The following is a 23,771-nucleotide window of genomic DNA, read 5'->3' as shown; positions in this document are numbered from 1 at the left end:
AGATTATTTGTTGTTGAATGAAATAAAGCACACCGATGCACCAAAGTGAAAACCAACAACATATATTAAACCCCGGACAGATGTATTATACAGCTTCATTAACAAACAATTGCAATATTTCAAGTTGCACAATAGCCATGAGCAAACTATAAAGATGAGAAAGATGAAAAACACCTTAAGAATCACCATGCTACGGATGAACGGAGCTTTGTTGTCTTCAAGCATTCACCGTTTGTGGTTGTGAACGCACTCGTGTTCATGTTCAGTAGAGGCTGATGCGGACAAATACGTATACCCATCGCTTGTGTGCAAAGTGCAGCCATTACACAATGTTGTAAAAATACAAATCATTTGCAAATTGCCAAAACAAAAAGCACATTAGGAATCTCTTTCAATGGACTACGACACAGGAAGGTCCAGGTGTTTGAATAGTGAAAGTCAAATAACCTTAATAAGTCATTAATTGTCGACAAACAAGATCCTTTGGCTGTCTTTTAGCTGCGATTTATTGAGAGCCTGTTGTTGCTAAATTTGGCTTAGCACTTAGCATAAAACACTTATTTTGTCATCTGGTAGTTTTGACTCGTGAACCCATCATTGCTAATGTTAGCCTACGTAGCATGGCTGGGAGCATGTCAACACTGATTAAAACGCAAACTTTTGTTCTGTACTGATCCAGTGCAACATTCATATTGGTAAACATAAACCCGGGTCAGTGTGTATAGTACTTTACCCACAATAAAAACATTCACAACAATTCCAGAAACATTTGAACGGGGGCAAAAAACACCTACATCTTGAAACCTCTTTATAGCTAACGCTTTGCTATAGCTTAAAATGGAGCACGCAGATGTCACGACGGAACAAAATTCTCCTGAGGTCATTTGAAAAAAAATCCTCGTTTGTACTATTTGGAGTTTGACTAACGCAAAAGACAGGCTTTTATTTTATGATTTGAACATATTCGGGTCCCATCACACAATGCTAACTAGACTGCTTTAGCGTTTAGCTTCATGTTTAGCAGCCAGTTGAGCTTAGTGTGGCAAAGGCTGGATTTACACTGCGAGTCCACAATTTTCATTTCATGTCCATCCCATTTATTGGACTGTCAAATTTCATGTACATTACAAGTGAGACATATCGCATATGCCTAGTGCGAGTTAAAGATATCCAAAAGCATGCATTTTTGCTACCCCCCCATTTACGGCACATACTCCACTTGTGCCTTGAGAATCCAGGCCATTATTGTATTAAATATAAAAATGTGTCCTACATATCCACGAAAGGAACATAAAGAGGAAATATGTGTTGGGAATTGGCCGGGCTGATAAAAACTACTTAAGTCTTCACTTGTACGACTTGTTGCCTCTATTTGTATCTAAACCTACAATACTTATATTATCTCCAAGGGAAGTCATCCAAAAGGAATGCTGGATGATAGTAAATCTCCTCTATTCTATTCTACTAGATTTAGTCCCTTTTCTCATCCATGACAGCTTTCATTTACAGCTCAAATGTAATGAACAAAAAATATTAAGACTACCTTGTGCAAGACACCCGTGTTTTTCAGTCTAAAAAAAAAAAGTTGTTTTACTTCAGATACAGACATGGTAGAAAAATGTCTCTCCAATGAATCTTGAAGAGTAATTTTTGCACAGTAAAAGTAAGCTTTAACATATTTAGCTTGATATAAATGATAGAAATACAAATAGCTTGTTTTAGATGAATAAATTAGACTAACTACGGAATTATAGAACATGTTTGATGGGAGCTACTTGTTCACGGGTCGGTCTGGCTAATTTCCTCGCAATGTTAGCAAATAGTGCAGTCATTATGCAAATGGCGCTTGTAAATCGTTATGCAAATGGCGCTTGTAAAAAGTCACGCGGCGTACGAAAACACGTATTCCATAACATTTGCCCCACGAGAAGAATGAGGTCAAGTTCACTTTTTAATCAAATATGTGGCTTATGCAAATAGATTGTCCAATTTGTCATTCTGCAGCAGCCCTTTTAATTTTTGTCATCAGGGGTGGGCAACCTATGGCTGGTGAACCACACGGGGGTGTACCAGAGCATCCGATGTGGCCCTCGTTGCAAATATGAAAATTCCTAAAACAATTAAATAATAAATAAATAGTAAAAGAATGGCCAGGACCTAGGAGAGGTGTTGAATTTTTGTTGTGCGTTTGTGGTTCAAAGGTGCATAAATAGTTGCTGCTCTTTTGGTTAGCAACAGTATAGTGATCAATGGAAACTTGAGGCATCTAATTGAGGGAGACTTTTATTAGAAGAGCGCCCACTATTGGACGGAGTACAGTATATATTTTTTCCCTTCATAATTTCAAAGAGCCGTGATAAGGAAAGGTTGCCCACCTTTGATGAAAGGGATACACATGGCTATAGTGTTTTCTACGCCAATTCAAACGTGAAACTTTTAAAACTGCAACGTGAATTCATTTAGAATGTTACAAGGTTGCCTTATAAGGTAAAAAAAAAAAAAAATTCAAAGCAATTCATCGACTAATCATAAAGTAGTGTAGTGTGCATGTGTGCGTGCGGGTACATCATTGGTGTAGGTTGTTGACGTTGAAGGTGGGCGGGGTCGGGTCCAGGCCGTGCTCCGAGGACGGGGTGGGGGTTCGGGGCAGTCCCAGGGAGGGCGTTGGCGAGGCGGGCGGCTCTTCCGAATCCGAGTTGTCCAACGAGTAGTCGTCCACCAGAGGTCGCCGTCCGCGGATCATCAGTTGCAATGGAGCACGTCTGCACCAAGAAAAGAATCTTAACTGCAGTTTTAAAAAAATGTGCGTACAGTGAGACATTGACAGACATGGACAAAGAACAAAAAAAAAAAAAGACAGACAACAAAAAACACAATGACCTACTGCTCTGGTCTCCATTCGGGGACGCTGAGTGTTGGTGTGACGTGGACAGATGGGACAGATGGACAGTGTTAGATGAAGACAAATGGATGCAACGAAAAAGAGCAAAGCAAAAGGGAACGTTAACGTCAATGCTCAACTGAAATGGTGTTGTTAACGCACACGCAGCGCGGGAGTACGGTTGCGCGGGTGCGTACCTGAGCTGGTTGCGCAGGCTGGTGATCTCGCGCATCCTGCTTTGGCTGTTCTCCGTCAGCTCTTCCAGTTCTCGCTGCAGCTTCCTCTTCTGTGCGTTGGAGCGCGAGTTCTCCTCCTCCACTTCTTCCAGCTGACGCTTCAGCTGCCTCAAGCGCACCATGGACTTGTCCAGCTACACCACACAGATGTCAATTAAGAAACTCACAAACAAATGAAATGTTGAAATATGATGTTACCTGCTCTCTGTACTGGTCGGCGTGCCTCCTCTCGTCTTCCGCCTGCATCATGACCTCCTTCAGTTTCTTTTCCGTCTTCCTCACCAGCTTGTTGGCAATGGCGCGCTCCCTAAGAGACAAAAGCAAATGTGTTTATTTATTTGTTTATTTTCATAGCCCACATTCATAATTATTGACTTTTTGGTTTGTGGATGCTTTAATTGTTGCTACCCCCACTCCAAAATAAATGTGGTGTTTTGGTTCTCACTGTCGCTCTTGTTCCAGCTGCTCCTCCATGGATTCAATCTTGGCCTCCAGGGCGGCGACGCTGAGGCGGTGTTTGCCCCTGACGGTTCCCTCCAGCTCCTCCAGCCGCGTCTTCATGTCCTTGTTGTGACGCTCCAGCTGCTCCCGCCCCGCCTCCGCCTTCTGGGCCAGGGTCCTCTCACCCTGCAGCTGCACTGTCAGCGTCTCCACCTAAATTTACCCATAAAAACAAAATTCAATTGGATTGCCACTAAGCTATCTAGCGATCTACTGCACCTGCAACTGCATCTTTCTTTGTCTCTCTGAGAGGAGCTCAGCATTGGTCTGCTCCTCCTCCAGCTCCTCCTCCAGCTGGCTGACTCGCATCTCCAAGCGGCGCTTCTCTTCCAAAAGCGCCGTCCTGAACAAGCGGCAAAATAATAATGTGTCAGATGACACAAGCAAACAGCATCGACCTGACCGGGAGCAATTCGGGAGTGCACTGACTTTCCAGAGCTATTGTTGACCATGTCGTCGGCCATTTCGTCTCTCTCCTGCTGAGCTTGTCGTCTCTGCCGGTCGGATACGGCCAGCTCCTGTATGCACAAAAGAAGCAGTATTTTTTTTCTCCACACTGCAAGGTTGACTTGAATTCAATGAAATGTTCAGCTGTAGCAACTGTGCTCCAACAACCTGATGAGAAAAAACTAAAGTTCTTGATGATGATGGCACAAACCTCAGTGAGCTGCAGCACTTCGGCCTCCAGTGTTTGGATTTTCTTATCGTTGTCTTTGGACTGCGCGATGACCTCATCCCGCGTGATCTTGGCCTCGTCCAGCTCTCGAAGCGCCTCCTTGAGTTGACTCTGAGACAAAAAGGCGCAGACGTTTTCTCAGCGCCTGCACGTCGGCTCGGTGCGTTTGCGCTTCGTACCTGCAGCTTCCGCAGATGCTTGACGGCCTCCTCCTTGCTGCGGCTGGACGTCTCCACCTGAGCCTCGGAATCCTGTAGCTCGGCTTCCAGCTGCTTTTTCGTCAGCACGGCCTGGGAGCGCTGACTGCGCTCCTCCTCCAGCTGGAGCTCCAGCTCCCGCACCTGGCATCATCACAAGGAAAGTGCAAACGTAAAAAAAAAAAATATATATATATGTATATCTTGAACATCTTCCTCATGCTCGCTCGCCATCTCTACCTGCTTGCTGAGGGCTCTCCTCTTCTCCTCGCCTTTCTCTTCACTGCTGCTGATCTCCCTCTCAAACTGAGCCTTGAGCGCCTGCAGGGTGACCTCCAGCCTCAGCCTGGAGTTCTCCGCCTCCGTCAGCTCCTCCTCGAGGTCCTGCGTCTGCGTGCGGAGGCTCTCGGCTTCCGTCTCCAGGGCCCTGCGGGTCCTCTCCAGCTCGTGGACCTGGACGCGCGGACGAGGTGACTCCCCGGCCCAAGACTCCAGACAGGAAACTAAGACAGAAATTCAAGTCTTACGTTCTTTCCCACGTCATCCTGCTGGTTGACGAGTTGCTCCATTTCTAGGCGAAGCTGCTTGTTGGACCTCTCCAGCTCGTCCCTCTGGTCCTGAGCTTCCTACACACATTGATTGAGAAGGACATCACGATGTAGCTCAGTTAAGGTTGGACGGGTGTTTTTGAGTTGTGTAACGCGCTCCCTCGATCAACTGAGCTTCACCGTAGTGGTGGTCGATCAAGTACCTGAAGAGCTCTGGACAAGGCAAGGTAGCGCGTCTCCTTTTCTCGACTATCAGCTTCCGCTCGGTCCTTCTCCTCTGCCAGACGCGTCCCCACTGCCTTCTCCTCGGCCAGACACTGCGGGAGAAGCGGGACGGTTGCCGATTCGGAGCGGTCGAGGCAATTGCGTGAGAATTTTGAGGGGCCGGCTCCCACCTGGTCGAACTTCTTCTGCCTCTTCTCCAGAGCCGTGCAGTTCTGCCTCTCCCGCTGCAGGGCCACCGTCATGTCCTCAATCTCTTCCCTGAGGCGCTCCCGCTGCCTCTCCACACGGTCCCTCTCCTCCTCTCGCTGTTTCTCTCTCTGGATGGCGGCGTCCAGCTCTCGCTGGAGCTTCCTGCGTGTCTCTTCGCCGCTCTCCACTGCCGTGTTCACCTCCTCCGTCTGCTTGCGCACCTCCGCCAGCTGGACGAGTTGCGGCGGAAGCGAGTTAGAAAAGGAAATAGCTTTCCAACTCCATCTCAATGGAAGGGGGTCGGGGTCAGGTGGGTAAGGCCTACCTGCTGTGACTGAGCCTGAAACTGGCGAGTCAGCTCCCTGGACTTCTCCTCTTCCTCCTCCACTCTTTCCATCAGTCCCTGCCTCTCCTCTTCCAGCGCTCGCACCCGAGTAGCCAGAGCCAACTTCTGGCGGGTCTCCTCCTGCAAGATTTCCTGAAGGGTGGAGAGCAAAAGATTGGCGGGGAGGAATTTCCTTCACACAAAATTGTGCATGGATGCTACCTGTGCGTCATGAAGCTGGCTCTCCAGGCTGGCGACTTCTTTGGACAAACGGAGGGATTTGCTGTCAAAGGACGACAGATTGCTGGAGAGATTCTCAATTTCATTCTGGAAGAAGACAGAAGGAATGAAAACGTGACTGACTTGGAAGCGACTCGAACGTACGCGTCAACTCTGTCCCACCTGAAACTTGTGTATGCGCTCCTCTTTTTCCTCCTTCTCTTGCTCGGCCTGAGTGAGGCGCATGGTGATCTCCTGCAGCTGACTTTCGGCTCGCTTACGACCTCGGTCGCTCTCCGTGCGGTTGGCCTGGAGGGTCTTCAGCTCCGCACTCAAACTCTGCTTCTCTTCCTCTAGCACCAGCTTGGCCTTCTCCAACGACTGACGCGCCTGAACCAGAGCACGGAGGTCGAGGTGAAGCGTGACACAACTCGCTAATTCCAATGTGGGTGGGGGTCACAATTTCAAAAATAATTTCAGATGCTCTTTCATTTCTTCTCACCCTCTTGCTGTTGTCCAGCTGTTCCTGCAGATTGTCTATGGCGGCGCTGTGTTTGACTCGGAGCTCTGACAGCTGGGCCTCGTGGCGGCGCGTCTCATCTTCCACACAGCGCTGGAGGTCGTTTAACTCAACTTCTCGACGAGACCTGTACGGAGTGGGGGATGGAATCTTTATCTAATAAATAAATATGAACAATCACTGGGTCCTACCGGAGCTCCTGCTGGGCGGCGGTGGTGTCCAGGGTGTCCTCCAGCTCGGTCCTCAAAGCCTCCAGCTCCTCGCTAAGGTCCCGCCTCTGTTTCTCCGCCCGCTCTCTCATGCCTCGCTCGTTCTCCACTTCCTCCTTCAGCTCCGAAACCTGCGACATGGCTTCCCTCAGCGAGCGCTGGGCCTCAGAGCGGCGGGCGCCCTCCTCCTCCAACCTTTCCCCCCACAAAAAAGCAATTCAGTGACCCGAGAATCTCCTTTTGAGTTTTTGTATGTGTGTTTGGCGCACCGGCTCTGCAGGGAGGTGATTTCTTTGTCCTTCTGAGTCAGACTGCCCTTCAGCTCGCCAGAGATGAGGCCCAGGTCCGACAGCTGCTCTTGCGCCTCTATTGCCTCCGTCTCCATCCTCCTCTTCCACTTTTCCTGCTCCAAGCGCGCCTGCTCCTCACGCTTCAGTCGGTCTGAACCACACGCACGCATTTAGATACAGAAAGCCACACACAGAAATTCCATTATCGATTTTATATTTCCACCACCTTCTAGGTCGGCGATGATGGCCTCCTGTTTGTTCTTGAGTTTGTTCAGACTTTTGCTCTTCTCCTCCTCCTCGGTGAGGTGGTCGGTCACCTCGCTCAGGCGTTCCTCCAGCTGCTTCTTCTCCTGCTCGATACCAGGCGGTTGACAGCGTGGGCAAAACTATCGCAAGGGCCGAGACAGCCGTCCGCACGATACCAACCTTGCTGAGGCGATCTCTCTGCTCCACTGCGCTCAGAAGGTCGTTCTCCATACTTTTGACTTTGGTTTCTAAGGAGACCTTCTCCAGCAAGAGGCGCTGTCTAGCAGCCTCCTCCTCTTCTAGTTGATCCTCAAGGTCCTGCAAGGACAATGTTGGAATGATGCTCTCTTGCAAACCCAACAATAGGTGAAAAAACGGCGAAATTCCACACCTGAATATTCTGCTGCATTTTCTTCTTCTCGTTAAGCATCTGCACGCCCCTCTCCTCCTCCTCCTCCAAACGGCTCTCCAGCTCGGTCAGCACGTCCTCCAGCTCCTGCTTGCGACTGGCCAGCCTGGAGCGCATCTCCTCGGCTTCAGCGAACAGCTCCGCCTCGGCCTGCAACTGGTCGGCCAGCACCGCTTTCTCCTCCAACAGCTAAGGGATGAAGAAGACGGGCGATGGTTGTCGGTGAGCGACTTTTGCGAGGAGATGAAAACAGCAAACCGAGTACACGTTTGCTCACCACTGAGTGTTTCTTGTCCAGCTCGGTGAAGTCTTGCTCCACTCGGACCAGTCTTTCCTTGGCTTTTAGCAGCTCTGACTCTCTGATCTGGATCTCCTCATCTTGCCGGGTCACCTGCAGCAGCGGTTTCACCTGCCCAGCACAAATCAAGAGTCAGGTAAGGAGATATTTTTGTCTGACATGTTTATTAAAATGAATAGTAGATCATCACACCTTTGTGAAAAGTCGCCACCACTGCCAGTTCTTGAGTATGAGATAAGCATGACAGTTCCTCTGCATCACCCTCAGAGCGCTCAGCTGCTGCTGCTTCTTCGTGAAGGCTCTGAGAGGAGAGCGAGATGACACAAAAACACCTTTTAGCAACGAGCAGATGGAGAGCACTCTATTTGTTTGTCATTATTGGTCTGTGACTGCTATTAAACACATTTCTAATGTGTAGCAATGCATTTGAAAACACAATTGAACAGTATGAGAAAAGTAAAATAAAAAAGAAATTGGACGTATGCATAGCTACAATGGAAGCTCCGATCAAATGCTGTCGATTTGTATTAAAAAAAACAACAGTGGCTTCTTGTGACATTCTTACAGCTGACTGGCAATGTGAATGAACCGACATTTCCAGTTTCTACTGAGCCCGCCACCGCGTGCGCCATTATTCATGCCATTCGCAGAATTCCAAAGGCCACTCGCCAAATTCCTGTCAGGGATCTGCTCCACACGTCACTGGCGAGGATTGTGGGCAAGTTCAAATACCCGTGTGGCTTGAAGAGCTTTTTGGACATTGTTCAAATATCCGTGTGGCTTGAAGAGCTTTTTGGACTTCACAGTGGTTGCTCGTTGCGCTTACTTTCGTGCAAGGAAGCCTCGAGCCGCACTCTGGAAGCGTATGATGGTGTCGGTGATTTTCAAGTCTCGCTCCTCCTCCAGGTGCGCCAGCACGCCGGCTCTGAAGAACACTTTGCTTTGGCCCACCCGGAACAGGTTGGGATCCAGCTCCAAGGCTTTAATCTGAGTAATGACATTGGGAGATGAAAATCTGCATCATGTTTCCGTTCTGTATGACAATCAGCGCAGGACTCACCATGAGTTCTGACGCCTGTTTTCCATCCATGAAGGTGCGAGGAATAGCGTTAGGAGTCAGAATCTCATATCTGCGGGACACATTTCACTTAGTGCGCGCTTAAGCCAGCGTTGAGTGGCACGAGTATGAGACAACAACTCACCTCTGTCTGAACTCCTGGAAGGGGATGCGGTTGGGGAAGCCTTGTCGGCAGATACGAATCCCTTCCAGGACGCCGTTGCATCGAAGTTGGTCCAGAACTAAGTGTGGCGCCAGCTTGCCGGCCTAAAGACAAAGACGAGATCAGAACCTTGATGATAAAATTAAGTCGGATGCAAAAAGCTCTCACCCTCTTCTCGTGGTTGGGAATGATGCAGCGGAGGAAGTTGGGGTTGGTGTTCTTCAGCGTGGTCATCAGTTTGGACAGCGACTCTTTGTACAGCTGGCCCACGGTCCTGAACATTCCCTTCTTGGTCTTCAGTCCCGATGCACCGAATGCGACTTGCCCGCTGCTCTCGTTCGACGACGACACCTGGTCCAGACCGATGATGCGGTCCACTGGACACAACGTGGGAGAAGCGTGAGGACATGATGGTCATCAGCTAACAAGTGCTACAAAAGCTTCTGCGCACAGCATGAAATCAGATAGATGGACATACCGTATTTGTGCAAATATCATTTGTACTTACTTTTTTCATCTTTTAGTAAACAAGATTGCAATCATACTAAACGGCAAATCTTAAGAATACTGTCAAGTGTGCCTTGAGTCGACAGCATAATGCAGTCATAAAAAAAAATAAAATAAAGAACATAAACAGACACAACACCGGGGAGCAATTACATGACAAGAGTCTCTTAGAAGATCGTTCGTCGCTGTTAAGGAAGCTGTTATCACATCACCAAAAGTCCTTAATGAATCCTTAAACGACCTGAGCAATAAATATTTAACGAGTGTTTATGAAGTGAGATAATTAAGTCGCTACGTTTTTTTTACTGATTGGAAAGGAAAGTGTCTGTTCAAGGAGGCACACCTAGTGATGAATTGCGGCACGGCACGGCGTCAAACACTATTTGAGCAAATACGGTATACTGAATTTCAAATTAGCGATGCAGGATATTGCTTTACAGACAAATAATTTGTAAACGTGCTACAATTTTAATGTCAACTTTTTTTCTTTTACAATGTCATGAGCATAATGTAAGGCAATATTTTGCATCTCATTCAGGATCACATTGCTGCCTTCTTTGGTTATGCAACTCCAAGTTGATATGGTGAGGTGCGATCCTGAATGTCGCTTTGGCGTCTACGACAGTGAGCATGCGGCTGCCATCTTCACACAGGTCACACTATTCAACTACTGAACTCTGGTGAGCTGCTTCACTATAAATGGGAAACGATACAGCACACGGGCACATCTACTGACAGCAGAACTAAAAAAATAAACAAAAAAAAAGTACAATACAGTGAACCCACGCTATAAAGGAAATTATTAAGACAGCATAATAAAAATCAAGAGGAGGCTTGTTGCTAATTTCCAGCAGCCAGTCTATGGCCTTTCACATCCTATGTTAGCATTAAGCTAAGACTTTTGTTATGTTATGGTTTGTTTGATCATTTTGGTGGGCGGGGCAAGGCCGGTTTGTTTCAGATTTTCACTAGGTGGGTAGAAATAAACAAACGAGGGTTTCACTGTATTGACAGTGGGCAGACAAGACAATCTTGAGTAGGAAGGAGCGGTTCGTGCAGGACACACACGTTGGAGCGGAGGAACCTACTGTCGGAGCCATTTGCCTGCAGTGTGGTGTAGGAGTCAAAGAAGTAGACACGAGGTAGAGTTTGAATATCTGAGGTGGGATGCGGGAAAGTAAAATGAGGGAAAGTACGAGAGAGGAGAGAGAAAAAAGGTTGCGTAAACGCAGCAGAGAACGTGACGGAAGAGAGACGGATGGATGAAAGGGTGATGGTTGCAAGAAAAGAAAAAAAAAGGAGAGAAAATAAATTAGTGGAGTTTCGTTAATTTGATTTGAGGGCTTTGAGGAGAAAGGCTGCCAAATAGTTGGAACGCATGGAAAAAAAGGAGGTGTCAGTCTCACCCTCCTTCCACAACTCGGAGACAAAATGGTCGGACGACTGGTGGAGGAGAGACGCCACGTTGTCGTTGAGAGGATCCATGTTCTTGACCAACCAGTCGTTGGCTTTGTAGTCAACCTGATGGTGTGAAATCCAGATTTTTTTTATTTAAAGATTTTGCACCTTCTGCTGTTTCCTTCTTGTGAAGTTGATGGGCACCTTTCCAGCATAGTGGATGATGGAGAAGTCAGCTTCGCCGCGTGGCTGCTTGGCTTTGAAAAATTTGGGATGGGTGCCTTGCTGGCTGGTCAGCTTTTCCACAAATGACTGGTCCGTCGCTCGAGGGAACCAGCACTCTTCATCCAAGAGGGCCAGAACGCCGGGTGGCTGGGCCTAGACCGGGAGGGGGGGGTGGTGGTCATGTGATGCCAAATAGACTTTTTAATATGTGAAATAGCGACCGTACCGGTCTTTCAATGAGATCGATGCAGGGCTGCAAATCGAGGCCAAAGTCGATGAAGTTCCACTCGATGCCCTCCCGCTGGTACTCCTCCTGCTCCAGGACGAACATGGTGTGGTTGAAGAGCTGCTGCAGCTTCTCGTTGGTGTAGTTGATGCACAGCTGCTCGAAAGAGTTCAGCTGCAAGAAGGAGACGAGAAATTCATGTTATGATGAAAATAAAAAAAACATTGTGCAGTACAAAAACAATCCATTTTTTTGACTTGTGCTGGACCTGTTTATATTCTAATCTCGATAAAAACGCACCAGGAAGATCTCAAATCCAGCAATGTCCAGGATGCCGATGAAGGAGGCTCCCTGTCTCTGCCTGCGGTCCAGAGCTCGGTTGATTCTGTGCACCAGCCACCTGAAGAGGCGCTCGTACGTCGCCTTGGCCAGGGCCTCCACGGCAAAGTCAGCCTGGAGAACAGACAACGGCTGAACTCACTCGCAAAGAAATCAATGTCCATCACGACACTGCTTTGGAGTGTTTGAGTGAACGCTGAGCCGACCGTCTATTTGTCACGGTGGGACGACTGTTACCTGTTCTTTGGTCTGGGCCTTCTGCACGTACTCCCGACCCACTTTGATCCTGGGTGTGAGGATGGCCCGGGTGAACTCCAGCACGTTGATGCCCAGCAGGTGGCAGAGTTTCTGAGCCGCCGTGTTGTCGGGCATGGACGCCTGATCGTGGTTCTTCTCCTTTGTGAAGGTAATGTTCCCAAACTGGAGCACGGCGGAGATCACCTTCAGCATGGCTGAGAGGACAATTTCCACGTTCAGGTTTCAGAGGGTAAAAAAAAATAAAAATAATGCCTTGCTTTGACCTCCACTTACACAACAGCTCCTCTGGGTTGAAGCCCATTATGGCCATGGAGTCCATAGTCTGGGTGAAGTTCTCCCCATCACTCTGACCGGGAACAGAGATGGCACCCCCGCTGAGAAAGCGGTACTCGTCTGCAGTTCCTAAGAGCAGGTCCGCTGTGGACCAAAAAAAAAAAGAAAAATCAGATGAGACCTTTTCTCTTTTATGCGCTTAATAAATACAACAGATGGAGTCGATAATTTTCTCCTCACATTTCATAGTCTCAGAAGCTCCGTGCAACATCTGGTAAAAGATGTGGAATGTCCGCTCATCTTTGGCCTGACGGGTGGCCCGGGACTTTTCCAGGAGGTCTTTTGAGTTTACGGGTCAAGGATGTTCACACGCTGATATCATGTAAGTGGGGAAGGAAGAAGGAAAGAGCGACAACAGCAGCCTCTTTGACACAAAAAGAAATTCGAGCAGTAAATCAGCCTTGACCTTGACGAGTATGTCAAATCATTTCTTCCCCATTGAAATGAATTGAAATGTCATTAATCCGTTCCACCCAACGGCGACCGAGGCTCTCTTTGCGTGAGAAGGATACAAGTCTCAATGTTGGCGCCGACAATATATCCCGCCACATCAAAATTAATCCGAATGAATTTACCCTGAAGAAAAAAATACAAATGATTAAATACAACTAAAAATGAGCAAAAAACAACAACAACAAAATCCAAGGTCTTACAAATCTTGAGGAATTGTCATTCTTGGTAGTTTTGGCGTTGCCGAAGGCCTCCAGTATGGGGTTGGCCTGTAGCAGCTGTCGCTCTAGCTCGCCCTACACACACAAACAAATCAGATTAACTTCACACACAAGTGAATATTGTCATAGTAATCATTTTTTTGCGGTAACAATGGATCTAAGGATTTAAAAATATCCGTGAGTCATCTCTCAAGCAGAGACAAAAAAGGACGGCCCTAAATAGCCACCACGCGCCTGCGCACAACTCTCACACACTAAACAATGGTTCTCAACACTTGTCAGAACAATTGAGCCGTCATGAGGGGACGACTGGAGGGCAAACGGGGGCAGCTTCGACTCATATTGGGCTCGCTCTCTCGTCTGCTGCCATGCAGTGGGCGTGCAAAGGCAATCAGCTCAAGTTGGGCGTGTTAGAAAGCTTTTGTTAAGGAGCCATCCATCATCAGACACGCCGCCATGCCTACACTACTTACCTTGACATCAGCAGTCAATGACATTTGTACAGGCATTGAACAAGATTCTTGAATTTCAAAAATCTCAACATGCCCCTCCCTCCCTAAATTTGTGCATACTCACATATTGCATAATCTGAGGAATTGTGCAGAAAAGTTGAGTGATGGGGGGAGTGGGCAGGTGAACACATGGATGGGAGAAAGAAATGGGACAAAAAGAGACACATTGAAATTATAAGAAACTGAAAGCAAAGGTTGTTACATGCAAACACGACAGGAATGAGTCACTATTGCTGAGTCGGACGTTACGATTAACGGCTGATTAGAAGAAAGTCGGAAAGGAGTGGGACAGCCTTGAGGAGGCCACTCACCTTGTTGACCAACGTGGTGCCCCTGGTTAAGGAGCGAGAGCCGTCCATCTGAGCATGCGACGGGGGGAGGACAGAGAAGAGGGAAAGAGGAGCAGGAAGGAAGACGCAGGCGGGAATAAGTAAGCGAGCCAACGTGTCACTTTCAAAGCATGACAGATAGGCAGCGAGTGAATTAACGCCTGCTCGTATTTCAAAGAGAGGAAAAAGAAACGCCGTCGTAAGCGTTATCGCCTAGCGTGACGCTATTCGCTAGCCTCGACGTACCCACAAAAACGGTGGCCAAAACCGCGTCGTACCTGCAAAGCATCTTTGCTCCTGGGAGCGACGCCCTTGTGAGAGGACGCCACATGAGCCAGATACTGAATGACTTTTTTTGTGTTTTCCGTTTTGCCGGCGCCCGACTCGCCCCTGAAACACAAAATCAAAATTTCATCGCCCTTCAAACACGTTACAAACACAAACTGGAAAGCACAGAACACAAACTCTAGTCAATTAAGGCATGATTGTTTTTTTTTTTTGTAACAAAACTTTTTGGTGGTCTTGCATAAATAGACAAGTCGGGAAGGACTGGAATAGAAGAAATGATCCTATTTTACCTGAAAAGCACACATGACTGACACTAATGCCTGACATGGACACACACGTGACACTTCCCTGAAGGCAAAACAAACTTAGCGGCAGCTAAAGGCTACTCACGTGCACAGGATTGACTGATCCTCTCGGTCTATGGAAAAACACAAAAAAAAACATTCAAGCTTAGTTAAAAAGCAAAGGTTGACAGAATGAACGTACAGCACGTGATTGTTTTCTTTTTTATTGACAAAATATACCATGTAACAAAATAAAAAAAATTGTGTTTAAGTGGCTAGAAAAGGTTCATGACATTTCATCAGGCATGAATTTGACACACGACGGATTATGCCGAGGTGCCACTGTAAATCAAAGTCAGCTAACTGAGGACTGCGTATTTTAATTGCCACCACCTCTTGACTGTCCGGGCTTTGTTACATTGACTTCCTCCACTACGCATTCTCCCCTCTGCATGCTTAATTAGAGCCACAAAAGCGGTCCCGGGCACACTTTCTCCTCCTGGCAGCCTTCGGCCGGACGTTTTTTTTTTTTTTTGGAGCCGGGCTACTCGCAAGCACTTTTTTTTCCCTTCGAGCATTTCTCATGTGCTGGAGTGCAGAAGAATTCATACTGGTCCTACTGGTTCTGTCGCCGCAGTAACACGCCTGCAGCCAAGCCAGAGGGTGGTGGCAGGCACATAGACCCAGAATCTGATCTGCCCGTCCTGTTATTGCTGGAAGATACCCTGGGGCAAAGCGATAGCTCAATCTACCTGCTCTTACTTTTTTTTCTTTTTTTTTTGTACAGTGGTAGGAATAACAAATGAGAAATCCTTTCTTTCAGTATTTGTGTACAGTAGGATTTTAAACTGTCTGTCCTTCACAGACGCACTAACATTTTTGGCAGACGATAAAGAATATAGTATGTGAATTTTGTCCGTCTACTCGTGTCAACACACTGTGATCAAAATCAATTAAAGTGCTTTTAAGGGGAAACAGACGCTATTTGTTAGCCCGCCTATGGCATTTGATTTTTTTTTTTTTAATCAGGATTAAGCTAACACTAAGTACATTGTGCTAACTTATCAAAACGGGACTTGTATCACTTTCGCTTTGAGTCTGTACTTTTTTTGGATAGGTGTTGTCTCAGAACTACTTCCATGCTTAAGTCCAAGTGCGAGAACTTTTGCCATGTATACTTCTTTCAAACACAAAAATTCCGAGTATCAATTCCTGTTCCGAACAAGCAGCATTCCGTAATAACGCGCCTTATGTGACGAGTGACTCGCAATGCCACTCCTTGTCGCTTGCTTTCAGAGAAAACTACAATCTCTGCCAATTTATATTCACTTTTGATAAGAACGATAAGTGACAGGGACACACCACACCTTGGAAGCGCACCCACGGTGTGGCTGCGAGACCAAAGATCACGCAGCCAATTTTCACGCCGCATTCCAGTCAAGCCCAGCTGATAGCAGACGCCGGCCGATCGCTCGGCTTGTCGAAGATAGCGGCGCTAAGTACCTTGCAGCATGCTGCGATAGGCCGCTTCAGATATGGCGTAAATGTGCGGCGGCATCTCGTGGCGTTTTTTGCCCCGGTACATCTCCACGATGGACTCGGTGTAGATGGGCAGGTTCTTATAGGGGTTCACCACCACGCAGAACAGCCCCGAATAGGTCTGCAGAAATAACAAAACAGTCCCGATTACAAATCAACGTTTTTGTGGAATCGACTGACAGCAGCGCTATTATTTCTGGAGCCGATTACAAAAGGAGTCTCAGCGGCATTGGCTAAATGATTACTTAGCTTGGAATCTAGCACCCACATGGGTCCGGCATCTTTCATTAAGGCACTCGATCGATCACTCGAGACTGGGCGGATGCGTCCCATGATTGATGGAGATCTTTTTAGCTTGACAGCTACACTGGGACTAACCCAGCCAGCATTCATTCCGTTAATGCACTTTGACGGCTGAACTGATTGCCTTCATGGTACTTGAGTTTATATGCCGGGGCCATGATAATGTCTTGAGCTGCTCAATATTTGTCAGCAGGATGGAAAAGATAACATCAACAAGTTTGTATCCTGAAGATGCAGAATTTGATCATTACCGGTATTTGATTTATAAAACTGATAATTGAAGAGAATATGGCATTGGGCAGCCCTTACCCATTCTCTTTATTTCAGCCCTAAATAAAAGCATTTTAACTTTCAAAACATCAAACTAGTCACAACCATGATTGGATAATCAACGAGAGGCGTGTCCCAAAACTTTTGTCAATGTGTTGTGTAACGGGCTCACGTAGATCAAGCCTGAGTAGTATCTCTCCCTCAGGTTGTGCAGCACGGAGGCTTCGTTGAGGCAGGTGAGGTCGGCCATGTCCTCCACTTTGCTGAAGCGTGGCGGGTTCATCCGCTGCAGCTCCTCCCGGGACAGCGTCAGCAGCCTCTGGCTGTCGCTCAGCTCCACCTCCACCTCGTCGCCGCGCTCCTCTTTGATGCTGGCCGACTGTCCGGATGGACACCAAAAGACTACTTTAGATTCTTATTATAATATATTTTTTCTCATGCATTGGCCTGGGTATAGATGAAAACATGCTTTGTAACTATAATTTGGCATATTTACATTTAATACTGATTTATACTGTTCATTAATGTACATTGTCCCCCCTCAAATAAATTAATAAATACATATTAAATGAATAAATAAATAAATAGATAGATAGATAGATAGATAGATAGATAGATAGATAGATAGATAGATAGATAGATAGATAGATAGATAGATAGATAGATAGATAGATAGATAGATAGATAGATAGATAGATAGATAGATAGATAGATAGATAGATAGATAGATAGATAGATAGATAGATGAATAAATGGTAGCTTCTTTTGGCTTTTCCCTTCAGGGGGTAGCCACAGCTATAATTTTTTTTAAATAAATAAATAAATAAATAAAAATTAACTAAATAAAAATACAAAATAAAAATACAAAAGACAATCGCTTCATAACTGAATTTTGAACTGTGTGTTGCGTGATTGGTGTGTTGCCACGGTGACAGAACTGCAGCGTAACAGACAGAAGTCGGGGTTGGGCGGCCTTGAATGACTCAGCGGGCTAATGCTAGCATTGAGAGAATTCCTGACACACAAGGAAGGGAAAGTGATGTTGTTTAACAAGATGGCGAAACTATGAGTGTGCCTTTTGTATCATGTTATCAACATGAGTTTTCAAATTGAGTAAAAATATTTTTTTCGGTTAGTATTTATCTTTCTGAAAATTTGGACTTTTCATTTTGTGAATAACAATTTTCCGTTGTAACGTCGAAACTTGACTATTATCATAACATGATTTAATTCTAGTAAATTTACATTTTTTTTCTAATTTTACATAATTTTAGTAATACTTGAACTGCATTATTGGATAACCTCAAAGTCATTTTTTTACATACAAAGTTTCACTGCCGCATTGTTAAAAATGTTGTGTCTGTAATGTTAAAAATGTACCACCGCATTTTTGTCAGAGCACTACGACATTTTTCTTGAGGATACGAAAGTCAAATTAAAAATGCACGTGGGTTTTTTTCGTCCGGCGGTGTCATTCTCGTCGTGACTGTAACATGAAGTCAGAGTCTGTGCAATGGGAAACGTGAAAGCAGAGCATTGTTCTACTCATAGTTTACGACAAAACCCGTTCCGCCGACAAGGTGGGATGACGTTCATCACTCCTGTGTGGCAATTTAGTGGAACTAATTGAGATGGTGATAATTTTGTAATCCCACTTTGCCTGGAGTTGGAGCCCACGTGCAATATAATTATAGTTGTAAAAGTGACAAGAGGCGTAAAGTGCCGACACGTCCTTTGCTGCTCGGCCCGGTCTCACTTGTTTGACACGCCCTACCCTGAAGGAGCTTGGGGTGAACTTCATCAGAGAGAATTGAGATTATTGTGATAACCAACTGGAAAGTGGCAGGATAACAAAAATCTTGTTTATTTTTTGTACTTGGATGAAGGACTGGGCCATATATTCAAATAAAGTGTCGGATTTAGTTCCCACAGAAATACGATTTTGTATTTGGATATTTTTTTCACCCCCTTTACTTACAGAAAAAGGCAAATGACATTATTTAAATCGAGTTTTACATTTTGGATTTTTTTTTTTGAGAAACACACCAGTTCAGTTCCAAATGTTGAGCAAGATGATTGCGCTTCACCCTTTGGTTGTAACAGCCTTGGAACACACTTGGCATTGGATTTTTTTTTTTTTTTTGCTCATTGTGCAAACCCAAACCAATTCCAATTGAGTGACAAATCTGATACACTAGTGCTTCTCTGTTTAATTTGCTTTAAAGTGTGGAAGCCACTAAGAACAAAAACTAATCGGCTTGACCTAAAAACTCAAATCGAGTATCGATTAATTGATTAGCCTTTCTTGGATGTTGACACACAACACACACACACACACAAACCACCCACCTCGAAGCCATGCTTCTCCGACGGCACCCACACCAGACGCTTGGCCGCCCAGTCAGCCTGGCCAGCGGCGGAGAACACCGGCGCATTGGCGCCGGGGGAAGATGGAGCCACCCCCGACGTGAGGAAGCGGGTGACATCATTCAGGCCGCCGCCTAGTGGCCTGGACATGGTACTGGTGACAATATGAGAAGGAAATAACAAAATTAGGAATGATTACAGGCGGCTCGGTGGGGCACTGGGTAGCACGTCCGCCTCACAGCTAGGAGGGTGCGGGTTCGATTCCACCTCTGGCCCTCCCTGTGTGGAGTTTGCATGTTCTCCCCGGGCCCGCGTGGGTTTTCTCCGGGCACTCCGGTTTCCTCCCACATCCCAAAAACATGCTTGGTAGGCCGATTGAGCACTCCAAATTGTCCCTAGGTGCGAATGGTTGTTTGTCTCTCTGTGCCCTGCGATTGGCTGGCAACCGGTTCAGTGTGTCCCCCGCCTACTGCCCGCTGACGGCTCCAGCACACCCGCGACCCTCGTGAGGACTATGCGGTACAGAAAATGGATGGAATGATTACAAAAGCAACCTGCTGGCCTACTCAGTGAAGGCACAACTAGATATCCGACATGTGCAATTTTTATCAGACATCCAGGACGCATATCTGATTTGCACCACTTGGGAGGACAAAAAAAAAAAAAAAAAAACATTGGGGGAATTGTGTCACTTGAGACATGTAGTATTAAGCAAGCCAAAGGGTGCGGTGGAAGCAGGCCAGAAGCATCCAGGCCTGATGCGATGTGAGCACGGACCAGTGATGGCCTAATTGGAAGACAGAACAAATCAAGGAGAAGACATGGATGGAGGAAAAGGCTGACTGAACTGACATGACAGTTGAGGACGGACGGACGCACGCAAAGTCTGAAAGGGAAAAGTTCCGTAGCAGAGACGCTCTAAAGGCTATAAAGCAAATAAAAATCGACTTCATCATTACTTTTACGAGCAGGCTCGCGCTGTGGAAGCAAAAAGCACAAAAGCGTTCTGGATCGTGATTCTGTGAAAGATGAGACGACGGCGCAAAGTGGCAAGCGTGAAACGAGCGCGGAGGATTGGATATGTGTTCTGACAATGTCGTGGTTCCCTGAGAACCGCTCACTCGAAAACGGCCCAATGAGACCACCAAGATTGAGAACGCTTGAAACCATCATTAGTCAATAAAGTTCCCCGTGAATACAATTGTGGTAAACGATTAATTGGTTAATTAAATAAAATATAATCAATTATAATATATAATAAATTCACGCATTTTTGTTGATTTTAAGAGGGCTAACATTGGCCAATTAAATCGGCCAGCTCATCAATTTGTTGCGCCCTAAATCAAGGGGCCGCTGCATCTATCCTCCAAATTTAGAGAGTTTTTTTTTAATTGTTAGTCAAAAAATTAAGATCTTTTTTGTCAAAAACATACAGTGGCCCCAACATATTCAGCATTAACAAATGTACCTATTTTTGTGAGAACCCTCGCTTATATACATTTTATTTTAATGCTGTCTATGCTATTTTGCGTTATTAAGCTAGCAGACCTGTAATGTGCTTAGGTTTAATTTGTAGTTCTTTATGTTTAAATTTACATAACACTTCCAAATGGTCATGCAAGACTTGTTTACAGGCTGTACCTCAAAAAACTCCGAAGTCAGGCAACTCCTAAATCGAGGTACGGCTGTACTTCATTGAGCCCTGAGGTGTTGCAAAAAAAAAAAGATAAATGCGAGGAGGCCTATGATAATTCAGTTACTTTGTTGATGTTCTATGATGACGTGCTTTGTGTACAGTCATGAGACTTTCAAATGTCATGTTATGCGCGGCAAGCTTAGTCCGCAGAGTCGCTCATATTCAAATGAGCTACTTGTGACGTGTGCGCAAAGTCCTACATTTTGTTGAGCGAGCGACCGCGAGAATGCATACTTTTCGCTGATTAGCCGTGCGTGCTGATTAGAAATGCAGACTATGGAACCGCCTTACAGTGTGTGTGTTTGTGTGAACTATTAGGTGTCTGAACTATGGCAGGTATGTCATCAGGCCTGATTCCGTACTCAAGCTTCATTTTTTTCTTTTCTGTCTTGCAATGTTTGTTGATGACAGGGCAGAGAGTTTGCAACCCCGCCACCACCATACCTGTTACAATAAGACAGGGTGTGGAATAGACAATTGAGCCACCACCACCCAAGCCAGTCAGTCTGACATTGGCAATGAAATAACTTGGGGTTGGTTTGAAAAGGTGTGTTTTAATAAATATTCTTCTTAAAATTCTTATATGAAGGCAACTTATCTGGGAGAATATTAGGTACAAGACTGAGCAATGACTGCTAAGGAATTTTGGTAATATTACAACTTTGGAATTTATGTCTCAAGACAGATTTTCCCTGAACTGACATTTTTGTTTTTTTAACAGTACTACCACTTTTTTGTACATTTAAGATCAGTGTTTTTTTTTTTGTTTTTTTTTTGGTATGGATTACTGCATTCCATGGTAACGAATGATCAGCCTGGTTGGTTTTGCATCAAAAGTGTCTCAACAATGGAAATCATGAAATGGAATGCATTCATTTCCATAAAGTTGACATCATAAACACTTTGTTATGTGCAACCTCTTGTGAGCCCGGTGAGTGTGGGCGATGTGGACTCATTTGTACACAATTCCGTCTTGTTAGTCCTGTTCCTACACAGACACAATTGCACAGTCTCAGGGACGCGCACACACACGCACACAGAAAATCCAACAGCTTCCCTCCATAGCAACATCCTGAACGCTGCAGCTTGATGACAACAAGCTAAACTGTGAGGTCACCCACAATGGGTGGGGGGGAAGGGGGGCATGATTTATTTTTTTTCCCCCAGATAGAAAGGAAATCAAAAGTAATTGTTGCGTTGTTAGAACATCTGCCTCACAGTTGTAGGTCTGGATTCAAATATCATAGTAGGAAGCAAAGAGCGGAAAGAAGGAAGGATGGCAAACAAAAAACAAGCTAGGTCATAAGGGTAGAAAGGAATCAAGGAAGGGAAGAAGGAATCAATTAGGTGTGAAAAGTAAAAGCAATTTAATTGACCACATGACATCATTTTGGCTGACACTTCACTTATAGAGTCTTCTGGATTAAACTAAAATGATTTATTTATTTTCAATTCTAGATAGTCAATGAAAGAAAGACGGGAATTAAATTTTAATTGGTAAGGGATTGGAGACGGACACGCCTTTCTCTTCTTGGGTTTCAGGTGCATGATGAGGCGACTTTATCACCAAGGTTAAAAAAAAAAGGGTTGTAATGAAGCAATTATTACACGGACAGCGAGGCAGACAGACGGACAGCACACCTCTGCAGTGGTGCTGGGGGACCCTCGAAAATGTCCTCCTCTCAAAACCACACCTCGGTGATCGATTACAGGGATGAGCAAGGCCATTTTCCCAACTGACATGAGGAAGCCAAGATGACATTCAGCATAACAATTAAAAAATTGTTCCCCTCATTCTCTCGTTATGAACGTTAATAGCGCATCAATTGGCCACCAGTCCCAACGGTTGCAATGCGTAATGCAATGGTCATAGTCAGCCGGTGGCTCCCCCTTTGAAAAAAGCCATTTCGAGGCACGTCTTTTGTTTTAACAAAGGTAAAAAGCCCCGTAAACGCCTCACCACCAACGTTCATTCTTACGCCACCTTCAACTAGCGTTAGCCGGCTACAAGACACAAATATGAGGCGTTCAAGACTCTCACACCGGCTCCTTTTCAAAACCTTGATTTACACTCCAGCGCAAGGCTCTTACCTTCAGGTTACGCTCCAAACGCTTACGGGGATACGGAGGAACGGCCTCAGGATGTTTCTTGGCTATTTGGCTCTGGGATAGGTGTGTAGCCTACCGCAGAGGCGTCTTTTATCATCGCACCGTTCAAGCCCAGTGGAGCCGCACATTCACCACACACACACGTCCTGCTTGGGAATAAAGTAGAGAGAGACGTAAGGGCAAAGCGTCGGGCTTCAGCCCCACAGCCGCGCTTCCTGTCCGAACACCAATCAGAAGGTAAAATTCGGGCCCAGTCCAGGAGATCCGCCAATGGAAAGCTACAAAGGGCGCCGTGAACCCACCCTGACGACTCGGCAACAGCCGTCCGCCCCTTGACTGGCACGATACGGAAGCGATGACGAATGGCGTCAAAGCGATGACGCTGCTGACCAATGATGACAGGTGTAGGGCGGGACTAAAGTGAAAATGGACGGGCGAGACAGCCAACCGGAGCGCTGTGGCAGGTGCCTGTGCGTCAGCCTCGCGAACCTTTGCGCGCCCTTTGTTTGTAACGACGCGGCTGTGGAGAAGGGAAAACTTCGCGCTGATCTGGGATCGGTTTGCGTTTCATGCTTAGCTCACGTTCACGGTCGCGAAACTGACTCCAGGTCCGCGATTCAGATTGACCCACCCAAACCTTAATGAACAGCCCTGACGAGCATGATTTTTTGACAGTAACAAATTACAAATACAAATACAAATTTCTGATATTCATGTTCTTTATGTGTGTATTTATCCATTTATTTACTTATATACTATTTATGAATGTGTGGATGCGTTTATTTGTGTTTTTATTGTATTTTTCCACGTCATTTGAATAAATGCCTGTATTTTCTACTCCATTATATTAAAATAGACTTTGGATACAGAATACAAGACTCGAAAAGGGGCAGACTAGTAACCAAACCTCCCTCACTGGATTTGTGGA

At 46.0% G+C, this 23,771-nt stretch overlaps 1 protein-coding gene across 6 annotated transcripts; it reads right to left on the bottom strand.

Annotated features, from left to right (window-relative positions):
• Positions 1 to 46: 46 nt before the first annotated feature.
• On the bottom strand, positions 47 to 23,162 carry myh14 (myosin, heavy chain 14, non-muscle). 6 transcript variants are annotated; one of them, XM_049729509.2, is made up of 45 exons: positions 22,826 to 23,162; positions 19,021 to 19,192; positions 16,844 to 17,050; positions 16,063 to 16,219; positions 14,666 to 14,693; positions 14,266 to 14,377; positions 13,970 to 14,017; positions 13,129 to 13,221; positions 12,988 to 13,051; positions 12,656 to 12,754; positions 12,416 to 12,559; positions 12,122 to 12,336; positions 11,846 to 11,998; positions 11,546 to 11,719; positions 11,299 to 11,472; positions 11,103 to 11,217; positions 10,785 to 10,853; positions 9,358 to 9,566; positions 9,172 to 9,293; positions 9,030 to 9,099; positions 8,796 to 8,956; positions 8,162 to 8,270; positions 7,949 to 8,080; positions 7,654 to 7,860; positions 7,443 to 7,580; positions 7,243 to 7,366; positions 6,996 to 7,167; positions 6,709 to 6,921; positions 6,500 to 6,644; positions 6,181 to 6,387; positions 6,001 to 6,105; positions 5,779 to 5,931; positions 5,435 to 5,683; positions 5,243 to 5,356; positions 5,019 to 5,117; positions 4,732 to 4,944; positions 4,474 to 4,635; positions 4,277 to 4,405; positions 4,048 to 4,136; positions 3,838 to 3,961; positions 3,563 to 3,771; positions 3,316 to 3,424; positions 3,079 to 3,251; positions 2,885 to 2,908; positions 47 to 2,762 (listed from the first exon to the last, which is right to left on the bottom strand). In XM_049729509.2, exons 2-45 carry the CDS (start codon positions 19,186 to 19,188, stop codon positions 2,567 to 2,569), a joined length of 6,177 nt encoding a protein of 2,058 aa, XP_049585466.1. In that variant the 5' UTR covers positions 19,189 to 19,192; positions 22,826 to 23,162; the 3' UTR covers positions 47 to 2,566. The 6 variants fall into 6 exon arrangements, with proteins under 6 accessions (XP_049585466.1, XP_049585468.1, XP_049585467.1 ...); XM_049729511.2 differs by lacking the exon at positions 13,970 to 14,017 and adding an exon at positions 13,723 to 13,734 and having other exon boundaries at positions 22,826 to 23,161; XM_049729510.2 differs by lacking the exon at positions 2,885 to 2,908.
• Positions 23,163 to 23,771: the final 609 nt, after the last annotated feature.

This window comes from Syngnathus scovelli, chromosome 9, assembly GCF_024217435.2.
Source record: "Syngnathus scovelli strain Florida chromosome 9, RoL_Ssco_1.2, whole genome shotgun sequence".
Classification (NCBI taxonomy): domain Eukaryota; kingdom Metazoa; phylum Chordata; class Actinopteri; order Syngnathiformes; family Syngnathidae; genus Syngnathus; species Syngnathus scovelli.
This window is presented reverse-complemented; position numbering and strand designations above follow the sequence as displayed.

Coding starts and splice junctions, on each gene's coding strand:
- myh14 (XM_049729509.2), bottom strand. CDS start 19,188: ATGTCCAGGCCACTAGGCGGCGGCCTGAATGATGTCACCCGCTTCCTC. Junction 7,861..7,948: donor TGGACAAGAAACACTCAGTG/GTGAGCAAACGT, acceptor TTCATCCCTTAG/CTGTTGGAGGAGAAAGCGGT. Junction 4,636..4,731: donor GGAGAGCCCTCAGCAAGCAG/GTAGAGATGGCG, acceptor TGATGATGCCAG/GTGCGGGAGCTGGAGCTCCA.